This window comes from Podarcis filfolensis, assembly GCF_964270895.1.
Source record: "Podarcis filfolensis genome assembly, chromosome: 3".
NCBI classification, from domain to species: Eukaryota; Metazoa; Chordata; class Lepidosauria; order Squamata; family Lacertidae; genus Podarcis; species Podarcis filfolensis.
This window is the reverse complement of record NC_139606.1, coordinates 121,132,477-121,151,840: the sequence shown is the minus strand read 5'-3', so window position 1 is coordinate 121,151,840 and position 19,364 is coordinate 121,132,477. Positions and strand designations below refer to the sequence as shown.

The 19,364-nt window shown below is 52.8% G+C and overlaps 1 protein-coding gene and 1 long non-coding RNA gene across 3 annotated transcripts in view; both read right to left on the bottom strand.

The window, feature by feature from the left end:
• KIF3C (kinesin family member 3C) overlaps nt 1-2,414 on the bottom strand; it is a 43,923-nt gene extending 41,509 nt beyond the window's left edge. The window contains exon 1 of one of the 2 annotated variants that reach the window (XM_083605111.1): nt 313-2,414. In XM_083605111.1, coding sequence (XP_083461237.1) covers nt 313-1,722 — 1,410 coding nt within the window. In that variant the 5' untranslated portion in view covers nt 1,723-2,414. The remainder of the gene's footprint in view (nt 1-312) is intronic. The other variant, XM_083605110.1, reaches the window with a different exon arrangement.
• The window catches only part of LOC310758952, a 95,527-nt gene that overhangs the window by 41,509 nt on the left and 34,654 nt on the right, over nt 1-19,364 (bottom strand). The window lies entirely within an intron of this gene.

Here is a 19,364-nt window from a genome sequence, read left to right as displayed (position 1 = left end):
GAAGGACCCCAAGCAATGGGTTCAAATGACAATGGAGGAGATTCAACATGAGGAAGAACCTTCTGACAACAAGAGATGTTCAGCAGTGGACCCGTCTCCCTCAAAAGGTGGCCTTAAACAGAGGCTGGGCACCCATCTGTCAGGGGTCTGTCAGCTATGATCCCTGCATTGCAGGAGGTTCGTAGGGTCCCTTCCAACTCTACCATTCTACAATTCCATGCACACAAGGCCCAGCCTTGCAGGGCTGGTGTGGGGGCTGTGCAGTCGCCGCGTGCATGTGCAAAGTGCCACCTATAAACGGCCGAGCCTTACCTTATACTTTGTGGCCAGGAGTTGTGTGGCCTCCTGCTCCTTCCGCAGCTCCTCGATCATCTTCTCCTTCTCCTGCAGCAGCTTCTGCTTCTCCTCGCTCACCAGGCTGTGGTCGTCCTGGATGGCTGCCTTCTCCTCCTCCAGCCTCTCCTCCTGCTCCTTCAGGTAGTTCTTCATGTCCTTCTCCAGACCCCCGTCCTCCTCTCCGTCCTCCGCCTCAGGGGTCCCTTCCCCTCCGGCCGACTTCTTCCTCCGGCTGTTCCTCCTCCTCTTCTTGCTGAGCATCCCCCTCTTCTCCAGCTGGGCCTTCAGCCGGGTGATCTCCTCCTGGAACTCCCGCAGGAGCGTGTCCTTGGGGTCCTCGTTGACCCGCGGCTTGTTCTTGATGTTCTTGGCCCTGTTGGCAAAGCGCAGCGTGGAGAGGCTCTCGTCGTAGCTGTGCGAGGCCGGGCCCAGCGTGGCCACCATGATGGTCTTGGCGTTCCCGCCCAGGGAGTCCTGCAGCAGGCGGGTGAGCTTGGAGTCCCGGTAGGGGATGTGGGTGCTCTTGCCGTCCACCAGGGCCGAGATGACATTGCCCAGGGCGGAGAGGGACAGGTTGATCTTGGAGGCCTCTTTGGGGCGCTCCCCTTGGGTGCCCATCTTGCTCTGGCGCTCGCTCCCGGCCAGATCCACCAGGTTCAGCTTCCCCACGCGGATGTGGTCCTCTCCGTCAGGCCCCTCCTCGCTGCACTCCACCGTGATGACGAAGATGGCGTGCGAGCGGGAGCTGTACTCGTTCATGTTGGTGCTGCCCACCGAGCGAGCCTGGTTGCCCAGGTTCATGACGTGCTCGATCTCCTTGACGTTCTTGGTCACGAAGGAGGACAGGTCCTTGATGTAGACGCCGGTCTCGGGGTTCTCCTTCAGCTCCATCTTCTTGCTCTGGTCCTTGGCCAGCAGATCCCGGATCTCCTCCTGGTAGATCTCCAGGTAGGAGGCCCTCACCAGGTACTGCTGGTTCTGCGAGCGGGAGATGTGGGTGAAGATGTGCTCAAAGGAGATGGGGATGACGCCCCTCTTCTCCGGGTCGGCCCAGGCGCCTTGCATGGTGTAGGTCTTGCCCGTGCCCGTCTGCCCGTAGGCAAAGATGGTCCCGTTGAAGCCCTGCAGCACCGAGTCGATCAGCGGGCGCACGGTCTCGTCGTACAGGTCGGCCTGTTTGGAGCTGGCGTCGTAGACGGCGTCGAAGGTGAAGGTCTTGGCCAGCTCCCCCGGGGAGGCCTTGGGGTTCCGGATGGTCACCTGCCCCAGCTTGACGTCCAGGTCCAGGATCCGTTCGTAGCCTGCCGCCTCCTCCTTCCGGTGCATCGGCCGGCAGCGCACCACCACCTTCAGGGCCTCGCTGCTCTTGGGCGGCCGGGTGGCCATGGCGCCTCCCTTGCCCCTGGCCGGCTCCCCCTCGACCTGTGGCTGTCAGGGGGGCGGGCCGGGCATGGGGGCTTCTCCTCCCTCGGGCTGCTGCTGCTGCTGCTTCTGCTGCGACACTGGCACTGCTGCTGACAGGAGGCGGCCGCGGCGGCTAGCAGTCCCCTCGCTGGGCACAATGGATGCGGCTAGGCGTGACCCGCTCCGGGCATCCCGCCGCAGCCCTGGAGCGCCCTGGGCCACCCATCCTGGCGCATCCCGCCGCTGGGCAAGGCTGGGCTGGGCTGGAGGGGGGGAGGTCTTCAGCCCTCCCCTCTTGTTTTGGAGCGCAGGGCTGGCTGGCTAGCTGGCTGGCTGGCTGGCCTCGCCTCCTACCTTCGCGCGGGGCAAGCTGGCTGCCTGGCTGCCCGCCTAGTGCCCGCGCCTCCTCCCGAGGAGACCCACCGGCGGTTCCAGGCGGCGGCGCGGCCGGGCAAGGCTCCGGGCTCCCCGGGCGGGAGCCTCATTCATTGCAGCTCAGCAGAAGCAGCTGCTGCCTCCGCGGATGCGAGAGAATGAAGGAGCAAAACAGGAGGGAGGGGCGAGATGCTGATGCTGCCGAGCGGGGCGGGGGGGGGGGAGGGGAGGGGAGGGCTCCCTCTTGTCCCCAGACCCCGCCCACCAGCAGCCCCTCCTGCCCGCCTGGCCCCGCCCATGCCTCGCAAAGCACGCCGGGGGATGGAGTCCAGCCTTTGTTGCAGGCTGCGCGCCGGAGGGATGCAGCGGCGGAGAGGGATGCGCGGCGAGTGGTACCCAAGGCTCCGCTCGAGGCAGGGGCTGAGAAGGGTGGGAGCCGGCAGCGGGGTGTAGTGGTTAGAGTGCTCTTCTTAGGACCTGTAATAATAATAATAATAATAATAATAATAATAATAATAATAATAATACAGTGGTACCTCGGGTTAAGTACTTAATTCGTTCCGGAGGTCCTTTCTTAACCTGAAACTGTTCTTAACCTGAAACACCACTTTAGCTCATGGGGCCTCCCGCTGCTGCCAGAGCACAATATCTGTTCTCATCCTGAAGCAAAGTTCTTAACCCGAGGTACTATTTCTGGGTTAGCAGAGTCTGTAACCTGAAGCGTCTGTAACCCGAGGTACCACTGTAATAATAATAATTTATTATTTATACCCCGCCCATCTGGCTGAGTTTCCCCAGCTACTCTGGGCAGCTCCCAATCGAGTGTTAAAAACAATACAGCATTAAATATTTAAAACTTCCCTGAACAGGGCTGCCTTCAGATGTCTTCTAAAAGTCAGATAGTTGTTTATTTCCTTGACATCTGATGGGAGGGCGTTCCACAGGGCAGGTCCCACCACCGAGAAGGCCCTCTGCCTGGTTCCCTGTAACCTCACTTCTCACAATGAGGCAGCCGCCAGAAGGCCCTCAGAGCTGGACCTCAGTGTCCGGGCAGAACAATGGAGGTGGAGACGCTCCTTCAGATATACTGGACCGAGGCCGTTGAGGGCTTTCAAGGTCAGCACCAACCCTTTTAATTGTGCTCGGAAACGACCTGGAAGAGACCGGGTTTCATATCCCGTCCCTTGACCATGGAGTGACTTGGGGCCAGTTCTCACCTCAGCTTAGGTTCTCCGTCTGCCTCGCAGGGTTGCTGTAGGGACTGGATGTCTCTGGGCATATTTTGGGCACAGTCTGTGCATGTGGCCTCTCCTCTGGGTGCCCCTTTAAAACGCCACCATCATTTATGGGTCTCCCTTGGCTGGCATGTTGGGGGTTGTGAACACTGAGTCCAGGCTGGCAGCCTTATCATGGCGAGTGCGAGAAACACGTTGATCTGGGTTTCGCAGCAGAGGAAAGGACAAGCAGGTGTCACTCACAAGGCATGATCCGCCAGGAAGGAGAATGGCCGCTGTGGGCCTTGGGTCTGATCCTGCTGCCAGGTTCCCCTTGTGTTCTCATTAATTTCTCCTGCACAGGTTCAAAGGGCAGGTGAAGTTTACCGGTGGAGCATTAATTAGTGCAAGGAGGGAGGAAGATGCCATCAGAATTGGCCTTTGCAATTCCCACAGCAGGTCTCCTCCACATATATCTCAGGCCTTCTCTGTAGCAGCAGAGGCAATGTGGGGGAAGGATGCTCGGAGTTTGTGGAGCATTTGAAAAACTAGCTTTTCTTATTTATCTGTGGGTTAAACCACAGAGCCTAGGGCTTGCCGATCAGAAGGTCGGCGGTTCGAATCCCTGCGACGGGGTGAGCTCCCGTTGCTCGGTCCCTGCTCCTGCCAACCTAGCAGTTTGAAAGCATGTCAAAGTGCAAGTAGATGAATAGGTCCCACTCTGGCGGGAAGGTAAACGGCGTTTCCGTGCGCTGCTCTGGTTCGCCAGAAGCGGCTCAGTCATGCTGGCCACATGACCCGGAAGCTGTACGCCGGCTCCCTTGGCCAGTAAAGCGAGATGAGCACCGCAACCCCAGAGTCGGTCACGACTGGACCTAATGGTCAAGGGTCCCTTTACCTTTACCTTGAAGCACACAGAAACACACCATCCTTCAGCAGAAATGTTCAGGTGATTTACAGTACACCATCATTGTCATCACTATCATTGTCATGGTATACCACTGTTATAATAATATTAAATTCATTATTCTCTCTCTCTCTCTCTCTCTCTCTCTCTCTCTCTCTCTCTCTTCCTTCCTTTCCCTTTTTATTTTTTCTTTCCAACTCCATTCCCTTTTCAATTAAACATTTCTTTTATTTCAGTGTATTATAAAAAAATACTTTGCCTTGGGTATGAACTTTTGTATATCTTCGAACAATAAATACCACACACATGTATTTACTATATATCACTGATAAAAACAAACATAGGAGCATTGGCCGCTGCTGGTCCACCTAGTTCAGTGTTGCCTACACTGATTGGCAGCAGTGGAGATACCAGCTGGACTTGAACCCAGGCCCTGCTTCATGAAAAGTGGATTGCCTGCCCACTGAGCTACAGCCCTTCCCATGCCAAACAACATCAACCAAAGCAGGAGGGGGGCAGAATCAGCCTAAAAACAGCTCCCCAAAAATGGTACTGCAATAATCCCACAATACATTCAAAGTTCAGAGACAGGAGAGGCGAGGGGCAAAGGGGAGAGCGCCTGGGTCGCCCGGTGGTCTAGCCTTGGAGAAAAAACTCTCTTGAGACACCCAGTGCACTGCACCAGCCGCTGAGCCTTCTGGGAAATTGGGAGTTTGGCACACTCTCCGCTTTGGGTTCCTGGAAAGCAAAATCCTGACTTTTCAGAGAGAATTTCCCTTCTCTTCCCTCCCCCTCCCCTTTTATGAAGATCACCTGCGCTGAGACCCCACAGCTAATTCTCCCCTGGTCTCCTCTCTGGCCCAAGTAGGACCAATTCAGCCAGCTAGCCCTGGGGATTATCTAATGGATTTTTGAAATTTTTTGTTATTCATGTTTTAATACTGTATTTTATGCTGCTTTTATAATTAAGTGTTTTAAAGTGTTTTAAATTTGTTGTTAGCCGCCCTGAGCCCGGTTTTTGAACCGGAAAGGGCGGGGTATAAATAATTTATTATTATTATTATTATTATTATTATTATTATTATTATTACAGTCATACCTTGGGTTACAGCTGCTTCAGGTTGCGTTTTTTCGGGTTACAGACCGCCGAAAACTGGAAGTAGCGGAATGGGTTGCTTCCGGGTTTCGGCAGTCACGCATGCGCAGAATCGCTAAATCGTGGTTTGTGCATGCACAGAAGCGCCAAATTGCAACCTGCGCGTGCACAGACGCGGCGCTGCAGGTTGCGAATGCTGTGGGTTGCGAACGTGCATCCCGCACGGATCACGTTCGCAGCCCGAGCATCCACTGTATTATTATTAATTTCCCCAGCTTCAAGGGAGATCTGTGCCAGCCCCCAGCAAGAGAGCAAGGAGACATTTGCAGTCACCCAGAAAAAGACAAGTGTCGGCAGGCAGAACTGGGCGAGAGATGGAGCCGGCCTGTGGAAGCCTGAATCCCAGGAGAGGAGTGCCAGGGCCGCCTCCCCACCCCCTCGCCAGGCCCTGCCAGCTTTGCCAGGCACAGTTAAGCCCGGGAGAGGCTGCGTTCCCACTCCCTCACCCAGCCGCCCCCCCTCCTGCTACCAAGTCAGCACATTGGGAAGGGAGGGGAAGTTGCAGTCGCTCCCGCTTCCATCGCCAGTCGATGGGTGACCTTTTCCTTCATGATGATAGGGAGGTCTTTGTGTGCCAGATTCACCACTTCCTTCACTGGGTGTGGGGGTTTTATTTTCAGTACAAACAGGACTCCCTTTTTTTCACCCACCCACCCATGTTCTCCGAGACACGGATGGGAGAAAAAAAGGAGAAGCAGGACATTCCGGGATCAACTCAGAAACTGGGATGGCTTCTGTAATTCCGGGACTGGCCCTGGAAAATAGGGGCACTTGGAGGGTATGTGACAACAGCAGCAACAATTTATTTATACCCTGCCCATCTGGCTGGGTTTCCCCAGCTACTCTGGGCAGCTCCCAACAGAATACAGCGGACGCTCGGGTTGCGAATGTGATCCGTGCTGGAGGCACGTTCGCAATCCGCAGCAGTGAGTCTGAACATGCGCGGGTTGCAATTCGGCGCTTTTGCACGTGCGTAAAAAAAACGAAAAAAACGAAGATCATGGCCACTAGGCCCATCACCTCCTGGCAAATAGAAGGGGAAGAAATGGAGGCAGTGAGAGATTTTACTTTCTTGGGCTCCATGATCACTGCAGATGGTGACAGCAGTCACGAAATTAAAAGACGCCTGCTCCTTGGGAGAAAGGCGATGGCAAACCTAGACAGCATCTTAAAAAGCAGAGACATCACCTTGCCAACAAAGGTCCGTATAGTAAAAGCCATGGTTTTCCCAGTCGTGATGTATGGAAGTGAGAGCTGGACCATAAAGAAGGCTGATCGCCGAAGAATTGATGCTTTTGAATTCTGGTGCTGGAGGAGACTCTTGAGAGTCCCATGGACTGCAAGAAGATCAAACCTCTCCATTCTGAAGGAAATCAGCCCGGAGTGCTCACTGGAAGGACAGATCCTGAAGCTGAGGCTCCAAGACTTTGGCCACCTCATGAGAAGAGAAGACTCCCTGGAAAAGACCTTGATGTTGGAAAAGATGGAGGGCACAAGGAGAAGGGGACGACAGAGGACGAGATGGTGGGACTCCGGTCCATGGAGTCATGAAGAGGCGGACACGACTAAACGACTAAACAACAGCAAACTAAATGGCTTGTATGTGGAATCAAACAGAATGCTGTTATTATAACGTCAGGGTCGTGGGTTTGAGCCCCATGTTGGGTGAAAGATTCCCAAATTGCAGGGGGTTGGACTAGATGACCCTAATGGTTCTTTCTATGATTCATTTAAGCCTCACAGGTTCACAAAAACACCTCACACCAATTCAAAACTTCATCTTTGTTATTGACATTTTTGGCTGCAGTGTCGCAGCCCCCGGTGGCCCTTCAATCAGTAGGCAGCTGCAAGCAGGAGAGGTGGAATCTGTTCCCATACCCAGAACCCCCCAAATGACAGGACTGGCTGGACAAAGAGGGGTGCTGGGAGGCACCAGCCAGGGAACCCCCAAGGGGAACCCCAGAGGAAGGCTCAGAGCCAGGGGGTTGGTGGTGGGACATGGAAGAGAGGTCGAAGGGAGAAGATGGGGAGGAGGGGCTGGATGCTGATGTGGCAACAGGGTTTGGTGAGCAAGAAGAGCCAGTGACAGGGAGCAGTTCAGACTCCGAGGCTGAAGCAGAGGAGGGGGGGGGGGTCAAGAGGCTGCTGGAGAATTCCGGGAGTCTTTGAACCCCCTCCTGGGTGATGGCACATGACTTTTTGCAAACAGCTTTGAGGTGTGTGATATATATATATATATATATATATATATATATATATATATGTGTGTGTGTGTGTGTGTGTGTGTGTGTGTATAATTTCTTATTTATACCCCGCCCATCTGGCTGGACTTCCCCAGCCACTTAGGGCAGCTCCCAACAGAACATTAAAAACACAATAAAACATCAAACATTTAAAAATTCCCTAAACAGGGCTGCCTTCAGATGTCTTCTAAACATCAGATACAGTGGTACCTCGGATTACAGACACTTCATGTTACAGACTCCGCTAACCCTGAAATAGTACCTCAGGTTAAGAACTTTGCTTCAGGATAAGAACAGAAATTGCGCGGCAGCAGCACAGCGACAGCAGGAGGCCCCATTAGCTAAAGTGGTGCTTCAGGTTAAGAATAGTTTCAGGTTAAGAACGGACCTCCAGAACGAATTAAGTTCTTAACCCAAGGTACCACTGTAGTTGTTTATCTCTTTGACATCTGATGGGAGGGCGTTCCACAGGGCGGGCGCCACCACCGAGAAGGCCCTCTGCCTGGTTCCCTGTAACTTGGCTTCTTACAGAGAGGGAACCACCAGAAGGCCCTCGGCGCTGGACCTCAGTGTCCAGGCAGAACAATGGGGGTGGAGACGCTCCTTCCAAGCCCGTTTAGGGCTTTAAAGGTCAGCAACAACACTTTGAATTGTTCTTAGGGCTAGTAGCCACCCAAAGCCCTTTCTTTCTCCATGAATTTGTCTAATCCTCTTTTCAAGCCTTGGGGGCCATCGCTGCCTCCTGTGGCGGGGAGTTCCACAGTCCTGCTTGCTGGTTTCTCACAGGCATCTGGTTGGCCACTGAAAACAGGATGCTGGACCAGATTGGCCACCGGCCTGATCCAGCACAGCTCTTCTCATGTTCTTATGCTCTGCCTTCACCCCGCTACACATACATCAGTTATTTGTTTCCCTGCTCCTAAATTGGTTCCTGGGAGGGTGCATTAATGCTCTGCTTCCTTATGGCACTGGGGCAGCTGGCTTCATGCTGATTCCCATTCCAGCACATGGCAGGGGTGGGCAGCAGGAGCACGGAAGCTGCGATGCCCCTGCCAGGTGATCTGGGGTTGCTCCTTCCTGCCAGTCTGCGTTGGGCCACCCACGGAGCCTCACTGATCCGCCCCCCCATCTTTCCTCTTTCTAACTCCCACATTTGGCCCCAGTCCCAGAAGGCAGAGTCAACTGAGGACACGATTCCCCCCACCCCAGCCCTCCTGCTCCCCTGGTGGGCCCCTGGTCATGCCACCGGACTTTGTCCACAGCCCTCTGGCCATCACTGCAGCTCCCACCCAGGGCTTTGCTGTGCCAGCCCCAGTTTACATTGGAGCACATTTCTGGAATGCGGTGGTTAGCAAAAGATACCTCCCCCCACCTCCACTCCCCAATTAATTAATTAATTGATTAACGGAGGGGATAATCTCCTCTTCTGAGGAAGCACACAGGGGGGTGAGACTTGGCTGGGTTTAATCCCAACTGCAAAGCTCTTTGCCAAGCACCCCCACACCCCCTTGGCAGCAGGGCCAGAGGCCAGTCCCACCCGGGAGAAGACCCCTCCCCACCCAATGCTGGAATGATGCTCAACAAGGTCTGATGCAGAGGCCGCCCCCCCCCCCGGTGGGCCAGGCAGGGAGAGGACTGAACGAGGGAATGAAGGGTTGCCCTTGCAGAACGACCACCATAGCTCAGGGGGCAGAACATCTGCTATGCATGCAGAAGGGCCCAGGTTCATTTCCGGGCATTTATTTCATGAAATTTATATACTACCTGATTATATATATAGCTGTCTCCCAGCTCCATCTGGTACACAGGATGAGACCCTCCCTGCCCGCAGACTGTCTGGCCAGAGTGATGCATGCTCTGGTTATCTCCCGCTTGGACTACTGCCATGCTCTCTACATGGGGCTACCTTTGAAGCTAAATTGGAAACTACAACTAATCCAGAATGCGGCAGCTAGACTGGTGACTGGGAGCGGCTGCCGAGACCATATAACACCGGTCTTGAAAGACCTACACTGGCTCCCAGTACGTTTCCGAGCACAATTCAAAATGTTGGTGCTGACCTTTAAAGCCCTAAACGGCCTCGGTCCAGTAGACCTGAAGGAGCGTCTCCACCCCCATCGTTCAGCCCAGACATTGAGGACCAGCTCTGAGGGCCTTCTGGCGGTTCCCTCATTGTGAGAAGTGAGGTTACAGGGAACCAGGCAGAGGGCCTTCTCTGTGGTGGCTCCCACCCTGTGGAATGCCTTCCCACCAGATGTCAAGGAAATAAACAGCTATCTGACTTTTAGAAGACATCTGAAGGCATGTGACCCCCTGGACCAGAGCACGCCAGGCACTCCTGTCTTCCACTGCCTCCCGCAGTTTGGTCAAACTCATGCTGGTCGCTTCGAGAACGCTGTCCCACCATCTCATCCTCTGTCTTCCCCTTCTCCTTGTGCCCTCCATCTTTCCCAACATCAGGGTCTTTTCCAGGGAGTCTTCTCTTCTCATGAGGTGGCCAAAGTCTTGGAGCCTCAGCTTCAGGATCTGTCCTTCCAGTGAGCACTCAGGGCTGATTTCCTTCAGAATGGAGAGGTTGGATCTTCTTGCAGTCCATGGGACTCTCAAGAGTCTCCTCCAGCACCAGAATTCAAAAGCATCAATTCTTCAGCCCCTTCATGGATCACTGCCTTGCCGTAGTGAAGGGGCTTGAATAACTCAGAGAAGCTATGAGCTCTGCCATGCAGGGCCACCCAAGACAGACAGGTCATAGTGGAGAGTTTTGACCAAACGTGATCCACCTGGAGCAGGAACCGGCAAGCCACTCCAGTATCCCTGCCAAGAAAACTCCATGGACAAAAACAAGCCATTTCCTCAGACGCACAAAATGGAGGAAACGCTTTTCCTGCTTCCTAGAGCTCAGAGGCAGAATCCCTGGCATCTCCAAGGGCTGGGGGTGGAACCCTCAGCCTGAGACTCCAGGAAGCTGCTGCCAGTCAGGGTAGGCTGGCCTCATCTGGAAGACTGGGGAAGGCTGGTGCAGGCTGTCCCGAGTTAGAGAAACGGATGCTCTGAGGTTCCTTATTTCCCTTTACCCAACCAGGCATCTGGTCAGCTGCTGCCAGGACCATCTGGGGCTCCTTTGTTCGGATCCAGCTGCTGCAGGACTTCTGGCACTCTCATTTGCACCTGGGAAACTGAGGTCAGGATCAAGGCTTGGGGGAAGGGCTGGAGGGGAGTCGGGAGATGTAACTGATGAAGAATCGTCCCCACAAGGCCAGGCCAGCTGAGTCTGGGTTTTCAGCACTTTTGGAGGTTCATGTTTTCTGAAGGCAGCTGCCCTCCGTGGCTCTTTTCCCTCCGCCGCAAAGCGGCCTGCCCTTTTGTAAACCGACCCCGGGGGCCTTGGCGTGCCCCCCTCGCCCGGAAGCAACACTATCTGACTCTCCTCTCTGCATCCTGCCACGGGTGGCTCCCAGCCAGGCCTAGATTCCTTCCAAAAATGCTTTTAGCAGATGCGCTGGGCTGGCTCTGCATCCTCGTTGCACATGGCCTAATTTTAGCACAGGCTTCTCTGCACCAGCCTCACCCCCTCCCTGCACTAGGACAGACACCTGGCCAAACAGGCCGTGAACATCTGGAGGGGCTGGGGGGGGTAATGGCGGGGGGGGGGTTTCAGCAATTGTGTATCTAGAAAGGATCTAGGAATAGCTGCAGTGAAGGAGTGCAGAGCAGTGTGGGGAAAGGAAAGGCAGAATCCAATGGTTTTCATTGGAAGACAGAACACAGACCCTCCAAAGGTCCCTATATATATAATTTTTATTTTTAAAAACATTTCTTAGATGATCTTTATTGAATTTTTAGTTGCATACTATACATACACACACATTATATTTCACATTTGTTCTTGCCCTCCCAAGTTGACTTCCCTCCTTCCTTCTTCCGGCTTTCTTATGTCGTCTTTAACTTTTCGCATTGTCTTTGTCCATTTTATATATAATTGTTCTTCTTCAATTTTTTTCCATAAAATGTCTGTAAACAAATAAATCTTTCTATGTATACAATTCTTGTTGTCTGTCTATATTCATTTACAAATATTGTTCAACAATAGTCCTAAATATACATTTTTAATTCATTTTGATATTATGATCCAATAAATTTCTTGTGTTTTCCCGTTATGAGGTTTATTTCAGTTCTACTGAAATTATTAAATTTTCTAATTTACATTCATTTCTAAAAAACATTCATTTAAACAACCTGAAATCAATGATTATTTTACCCTTTTACAAGACCACCACATATGATAAAACATACCCTCAACCTCATTACATCTCCAGCACTTATCTGATTCAGACCTATTCAAGGGCCCCTATTTTCCAGGGACAGTTCCAGATTTACAGAAGCTGTCCCTGTTTCTGATTTGACAGTAGGGGACATGTTGGAGGTGATGGAGTTATCCAGCCCCCGAGCCATCTGAAGGCAGCCCTGTATAGGGACTTTTTAAAAATGTTTAATGTTTTGTTCATATACAGTGGTACCTCGGGTTAAGTACTTAATTCGTTCCGGAGGTCTGTTCTTAACCTGAAACTGTTCTTAACCTGAAGCACCACTTTAGCTCATGGGGTCTCCCGCCGCCTCCGCGCCACTGGAGTACGATTTCTGTTCTCATCCTGAAGCAAAGTTCTTAACCCGAGGTAATATTTCTGGGTTAGCGGAGTCTGTAACCTGAAGCTTATGTAACCCGAGGTACCACTGTACAGTCACACCTCGGGTTACAAACGCTTCAGGTTGTGTTTTTTCGGGTTATGGACCGCTGAAACCTGGAAGTACTGGAATGGGTTACTTCTGGGTTTCGGCAGTTGTGCATGCGCAGAAGCGCTAAATCATGCTTTGCGCATGTGCAGAAGCACTGAATGCGCCGCTGTGGATTGCGAACGCTGTGGGTTGTGAACGTGCCTCCCGCACGGATCACGTTCGCAACCCGAGTGACCACTGTGTGTGTGTGTGTGTGTGTGTGTGAATATATTGGAAGCTGCCCAGAGTGGCTGAGAGGCAGATGGGTGGGGTATAAGTAGTAAAATTATTATGGAATAGGATGTCCCTATTTTCATTGGAGAAATGTTGGAAGGTATGTACAACCTCAAAACACAGTTAGAATCGTAGAATTGGAGAGTTGGAAGGTACCCTCAGAGACCATCTAGTCCAACCCCTGCAATGCAGGATTTAGGTGGGCAAAAGAAGATGGGAGTAGCTTGAAACAGAGGCAGGCAACCCAGTAAGCTGCAGAAATCGATGAGCGTGATGAGAAGAGCTCGATTTAAAGTCTTGGCTGAGTCAGCAGAAAGAAAGGGGCAGGTTTTGGCTGCTTCCCAGAGAAGGAGCATGAGCGCATGATGCTGGGGCGGAAAGAAAGAGAGCGGAATCACAGATAAGGCTCCGGAGCATTAAGCCTGCTGGGAAGAAAGGAGGATGAGATTAGGGAGAGAAAGAAAAAGAGAAGAGGATCCTGAGGCTTTGGGAAGAAAGGAAAGGTTAATCTACGGGCTGCTTAAGCGGCTGGGCTCAGGGGACACGCAAGAGTCTCGTCAAATGGTGAAGGATGCAGAGCAAGGAGAAAGGATGATCCTGTCTGCACAGGAACTCTCTCTCTCTCTCTCTCTCTCTCTCTCTCTCTCTCTCTCTCTCTGTGTGTGTGTGTGTGTGTGTGTGTGTGTGTGTGAAGAAATGAAGTTCCCTGGCTGAAACTCCCAGATTTTTTCTTTGTACTTGTGCTGGGCCCAGGGGTAACCCAAGTAACGCGGTCCAGGTCTGGTCCCGAATCCAGGGATTCCACAAGGAGTCAGTTCAACAGGGTCAAGGCAGGAAACCAGGCAAGGTCAGGCACAGGGTCTCAGGCAGGTTCTAGCATACAGCAACGTTTCTCCCACAACCTGGGGCGGGGTCCAACAGCCTTTTATCTTTGTCGAGGTAACGGCCGGTCCTGATCCCCCGGCGACTCACCTCCCTGTTTTGCCTGAAGGCGAGCACTCCTCCTGCGAGTACTCGGGTCTCTCCTCCTCTCAGACCTCAGTCTCTGCAGCTCGGGAGACATCGGTGGGTGACTAGACCCAGAGGCCCCCTCAGCCTCCCCTGACCCAACCGGTAGTGGAGCAGCTGTAAGTGATGTCCCAGCTGGAGGCATCGAGGTCATCCCTGCATCTGGAGCCAGGGCAGGCTCAGGCCCCGGACTCGGCCGAGCTGGTGCTTGTTGCAGGGGAACCTGTGCAGACTGCGGCTCTTCAGAATCAGGCCCCAGACTTGGTTCAGATGATGCCTGAGGCAAAGGATCTGGTGCAGACTGAGACTCCTCTGGTTCCGAGTCCGAGCCCAAGTCCCAGGCCATCACAGTACTTTACAGCTGATGTGGGAGGAATTGGGGTGCAGGGGGAACAGATCAGAGCAGGTTCTGGGGAGGGAGGGCCTCACCCTGCCCTCCTGTGCTGCTTTTCCAACTCAAAATACATGGGGGATCTGGGTCAGGAAAACAGCTTGGGGGAGGGTGAAACCCGCCCCTCACCCTCCACTGTTTCTCTAAGCAAATTGGCACTGCCCTTCAAAACAACCTGAGCTTTTTGTATGTGTGTGTAATAATGTTTCCCTTATGTTTCCCTCCCCTTATGGTCTTGATTTATCAGCTACTTTAAAATGAGGCTGCATTTTAAACTGCATTTTAACCTGTGTTTTAAATTGGTTCCCCCACCCCCTCTTTTTCCCCTATTATGTTTTTACTGTGATTTTATCAGTGTTGGCCACCATGAGCCTGGCTCTGGCCAGGGAGGGCGGGGTATATATAATTTTTTGGTATTATTACTATTATTATTATATTTATTGAGGTTTTCAGTACAGTGGTACCTCGGGTTACATACGCTTCAGGTTACAGACTCCGCTAACCCAGAAATATTACCTCGGGTTAAGAACTTTGCTTCAGGATGAGAACAGAAATCGTGCTTCGGTGGTGCGGCGGCAGCGGGAGGCCCCATTAGCTAAAGTGGTGCTTCAGGTTAAGAACAGTTTCAGGTTAAGAACAGACCTCCGGAACGAATTAAGTACTTAACCCGAGGTACCACTGTATTGCAAAACAACATGAAAAACAGAAAAACAGATATAAAATAAGGCAAAAGAGACAAACAAATAATGGACTGAGGCAGTTGACTCATCTGAGACTGACAGCAGCCATGCGAGTGTTTCATCCTGTTTATAGAATCATAGAATTGTAGAGTTGGGGGGGGGACCCAGGGGTCATCTAGTCCAACCCCCTGCAATGCTGGAATCTCAACTAAAGCATCCCTGGCAGGTGGCCATCAAAAAAACCTCCAGTGACGGAGAGTTCACCACCTTCCAATGAATCCTACTTAAAGAAATGGCATTTACTTGTGTACAGTTGTGTTTAAAGCGGGGGGCATTTGCAACATTTAATAGATTTATCAATGGAAATGTTTTGATCTAAAAGGTCCCTTATCAGGCAGCCGTTCTTGACATTGTTCCCCTGCAAGGACTCACTGAGAAGACACCTCTTCTCCCCTCCAGGCCTGGGGAAGGGGCGGGGGGGTCTTCTAAAGGGGCACCTGAGAGCAGTTCCGAAAAACAAAGGAAGCATGATCTTTTTTAAAATTTTAGTTTTAATTTTATTTATATACATTACAACAATGGTTCTCCAATAATGCTAACATTTTGAACCTCGACTTCCTTCTCCCTCTTTCTGTGGTTCCTTGCATCTATTTTCAAATTCTCTGCATGCTCCAAGTTATCTTAACTTATTCTTTTAATCATCTGTTCTCATATTTATTTTTGAAACTGCAGGTTTTTACAATCATCCTGCCAATGTCTTAATCTGTTTACAGTTTATTTGTAAATATTCAATAAACCATTTCCATTCCTTTACAAATGTTTAGTGACTTGATTTCTTGTTCTTCCAGTAAGCTTTGCCATTTCTGCAGAGTCCCTTAGTTTCAGCATCCATTTTTATTTTGTTGCAACATCTTCTTTCCATTTGGGGGCAAATAACATTCTTGCAGCTGTAGCTGCAGACATAAATTGGAGAACAGCTTTTATCTAAGGTGTCCTGGGCTTTGAAGACACTCGAACTCAGGACTAAAGGGAGAAATGTGCAAAGAGAAAGGCACGTTTGGCAAACCCTCACCATGATCAACTCCCACCCGGAAACCAATGTCCCCACTGTGGAAGGACGTGTGGGTCCAGAATTGGCCTCCACAGTCACTTACGGACTCATTGTTAAAACCGTGTTCATGGAAGACCATCTTCCCTGGTTACGAGGGGTCGCCAAAGGTGTCACCTGCCATTCCTTGTATCTCCTGGCCTGACAGTGCCACCTGTCCGTGCATTATGGCCAGAGCTGGATGTGCTCACCTCTGCCATGCCATCACCTGGAAGAACTGGTGATTTGCAAGGGATGCGGGTGGCGCTGTGGGTTAAACCACAGAGCCTAGGACCCTGCAACGAGGTGAGCTCCCGTTGCTTGATCCCTGCTCCTGCCAACCTAGCAGTTTGAAAGCACGTCAAAGTGCAAGTAGATAAATAGGTACTGCTCTGGTGGGAAGGTAAACGGCATTTCCGTGCACTGCTCTGGTTCACCAGAAGCGGCTTAGTCATGCTGGCCACATGACCCGGAAGCTGTACGCTGGCTCCCTCGGCCAATAAAGTGAGATGAGCACCACAACCCCAGAGTAGGCCACGACTGGACCTAATGGTCAGGGGTCCCTTTACCTGAAAAAGCCAATGCAATTCTGGGCTGCATCAATAGGAGCATAGCATCTAGATCAAGGGAAGTAATAGTGCCACTGTATTCTGCTCTGGTCAGACCTCACCTGGAGTACTGTGTCCAGTTCTGGGCACCACAGTTCAAGAAGGACACTGACAAACTGGAACGTGTCCAGAGGAGGGCAACCAAAATGGTCAAAGGCCTGGAAACGATGCCTTATGAGGAACGGCTAAGAGAGCTGGGCATGTTTAGCCTGGAGAAGAGGAGGTTAAGGGGTGATATGATAGCCATGTTCAAATATATAAAAGGATGTCACATAGAGGAGGGAGAAAGGTTGTTTTCTGCTGCTCCAGAGAAGCGGACACGGAGCAATGGATCCAAACTACAAGAAAGAAGATTCCACCTAAACATTAGGAAGAACTTCCTGACAGTAAGAGCTGTTCGACAGTGGAATTTGCTGCCAAGGAGTGTGGTGGAGTCTCCTTCTTTGGAGGTCTTTAAGCAGAGGCTTGACAACCATATGTCAGGAGTGCTCTGATGGTGTTTCCTGCTTGGCAGGGGGTTGGACTCGATGGCCCTTGTGGTCTCTTCCAACTCTATGATTCTATGATTCTACCTTTGCTTTGTCGCTGGTGCAATGAGCCAAGTTCAACAGCAGATGGTGCTACGGCCCAGGAAATGAGGTGGGCTGCACTTTCAACTCCAAAGGGGCCTCGGCTCAAAGTCAGCTGTTATGCGTTAACAAGACGGACCCCGCCAAGTAGGGGAGTCTGGGGGGTGGAAGCCGGCGTGTAAGGCTCGGGTGGATGGGGGGGGGGCGAGGAGGTCAAAAGATGTCCGCCTCCAAGCGAGGCAGAGTCCGGTCCCTTGTCTTGGGCAGCTGGAAGTGAAGCAACGGCCGCCAGTTTCTGTCCGGATTCCGGGCAAAGCAGGCCAGACTGGAGGGGATCGTGACCGTGGATTCTCTTGGATCAAGTGTGCACCGAAGGAGATGGGTGGTTTGGGGGATCTTGGGCGTCAGAGTGGGCCAGAGTCACCTTCTCCTCGTGGGTCAAGAGCAAGGTACCAGGAGGTGCCCCCTGCCAGGAGACCTTTGCCGCCGCCCGAGAGGAGGCGGAGGTGGGCAGAGGCTACTTCTCGCCCAAGCGAGACCGGCTGGCACCCGTGGTCTCTTCTGGAGTCAGGCTTTTGCTCTAATGAGCTCTAATGGCCGGGAACGAGGTGCTTCGAGAGGGGCCCGAGCCTGACTTGGCTGCGGCGCTGCTGCCCCGATCCACGGGGAATTGGCGGCCAGGATCACGGAAGAATGGATGCTTTTGGATTCTGGTGCTGGAGGAGACTCTTGAGAGAGTCCCATGGACTGCAAGAAGATCAAACCTCTCCATTCTTAAGGAAATCAGCCCTGAGTGCTCACTGGAAGGACAGATCCTGATGCTGAGGCTCCAAGACTTTGGAGAAGAGAAGACTCCCTGGAAAAGACCCTGATGCTGGGACAAGGAGAAGAGGACGACATGGCGGGACAGTGTTCTTGAAGTTACCAGCATGAGTTTGACCAAACTGCGGGAGGCAGTGGAAAACAGGAGTGCCTGGCGTGCTCTGGTCCAGGGGGTCAGGAAGAGGCGGACACGACTAAACGACTCAACAACAACGACGACGACGCAGCCTGTGCTCCCGTCCGCGGGCAGTCGAGCAGGGCAGAGCAGGGGGGCCAAATAGACCCCCACTCCACCCCCCCAGCCTCGCCCTCCCGAGGGCCAGGGCAGGGAGCAGAAAGGCCGTCGGGGTGCGGGGCAGCCTGGGTTCAGCACCAAGGCCAGCGCCCCGAGAGACGGACAGCCGGGTCTGCGCTGGGGGTCGAAGGAGATGCGCTGGTCTCAGGCACCGATCCTGACCCCCGGGGGCTTTTTCCCCCTCGTCTCCAGCCCTGCATGGAGCCCCGGCACTTACTTGCGCCCACGAGGCACAGGTCGCAGCTGACCAGCACGGCCGGATGGGCGCAGCACTCGGCGAGGCCATATCTGCCAACTTTTCCCTTTTCTTGCGGGGAATCCTATTCGGAATAAGGGAAATTCCTTTTAAAAAAGGGAAAGGTTGACAGCTGTGAGCGACGCTCCGGGCGCTCCGGGGGCGGCCAGCGCGGGGCCCCCGCAGTCTCCGCCGCAGCGGCTCCCGCCGGTCAGTGCCAGCGCCGCGCTCCCGGCCGCGGAGCCTCCTGCTCCTCCGCCGCCTCGGGGCTCCATCCAGGCGGGCCGAGGCGTCCGCAGAGCCCAGCGGAGGAGCCCTGCCCAGCGGCCGAGGCCCGGTTCCGCTGCGGAGACAGCTCGGGCAGCAGCAGGAGACGGTGGAGACGGTCTGCCCGCCCAGCGCCGTCTCCGCCTCTCCGCCTCGCCCGGGAATCCGGGCAGCAAGGAGCCGAGTCGTGGGGACGCTCTTTGGCGGGGTTCCGACCTGGCACCCTATGGGTTTATTTTGGGGGGACTCCAATCTCTGCTTAAAAACTTCCAAGGAAGGAGAGTTCACCACCACCTTCGGAGGGAGTCGGTTCCGCTGCCAAGCAGTTCTTACCGCCAGAATGTTCTTTCTGTTATTTGGCTGAAATCTCCCTTTCTGTAACTTGAAACTGTTGGTCTAAATCAGGAGAAAACAAGCTTGCTCCATCTTCTTTGTGACAGCCCTTGAGATATTTGAAGATGGCTCTCATATCTCTTCTCAGTCTCTTCTTTTCCAGGCTAAACATACATCCTTCAACCGCTCCTCATAAGGCTTAGTTCCTGGATCCTCTTGGTCACCCTCATCTGCCCACCTTCCAGCTTCTCAACATCCTTCTTAAATTGGGGCACCCAGAACTGCACCCAGTATTCCAAGTGTGATCTGAGCAAGACAGAATAGAGCAATATTCTTACTTCCCTGGATCTGGAAACTATAGTTCTGTTGATGCAGCCTAGAATAGCATTTGCTTTTTTAGCTGCAGCTTCACACTGTTGGCACGTTA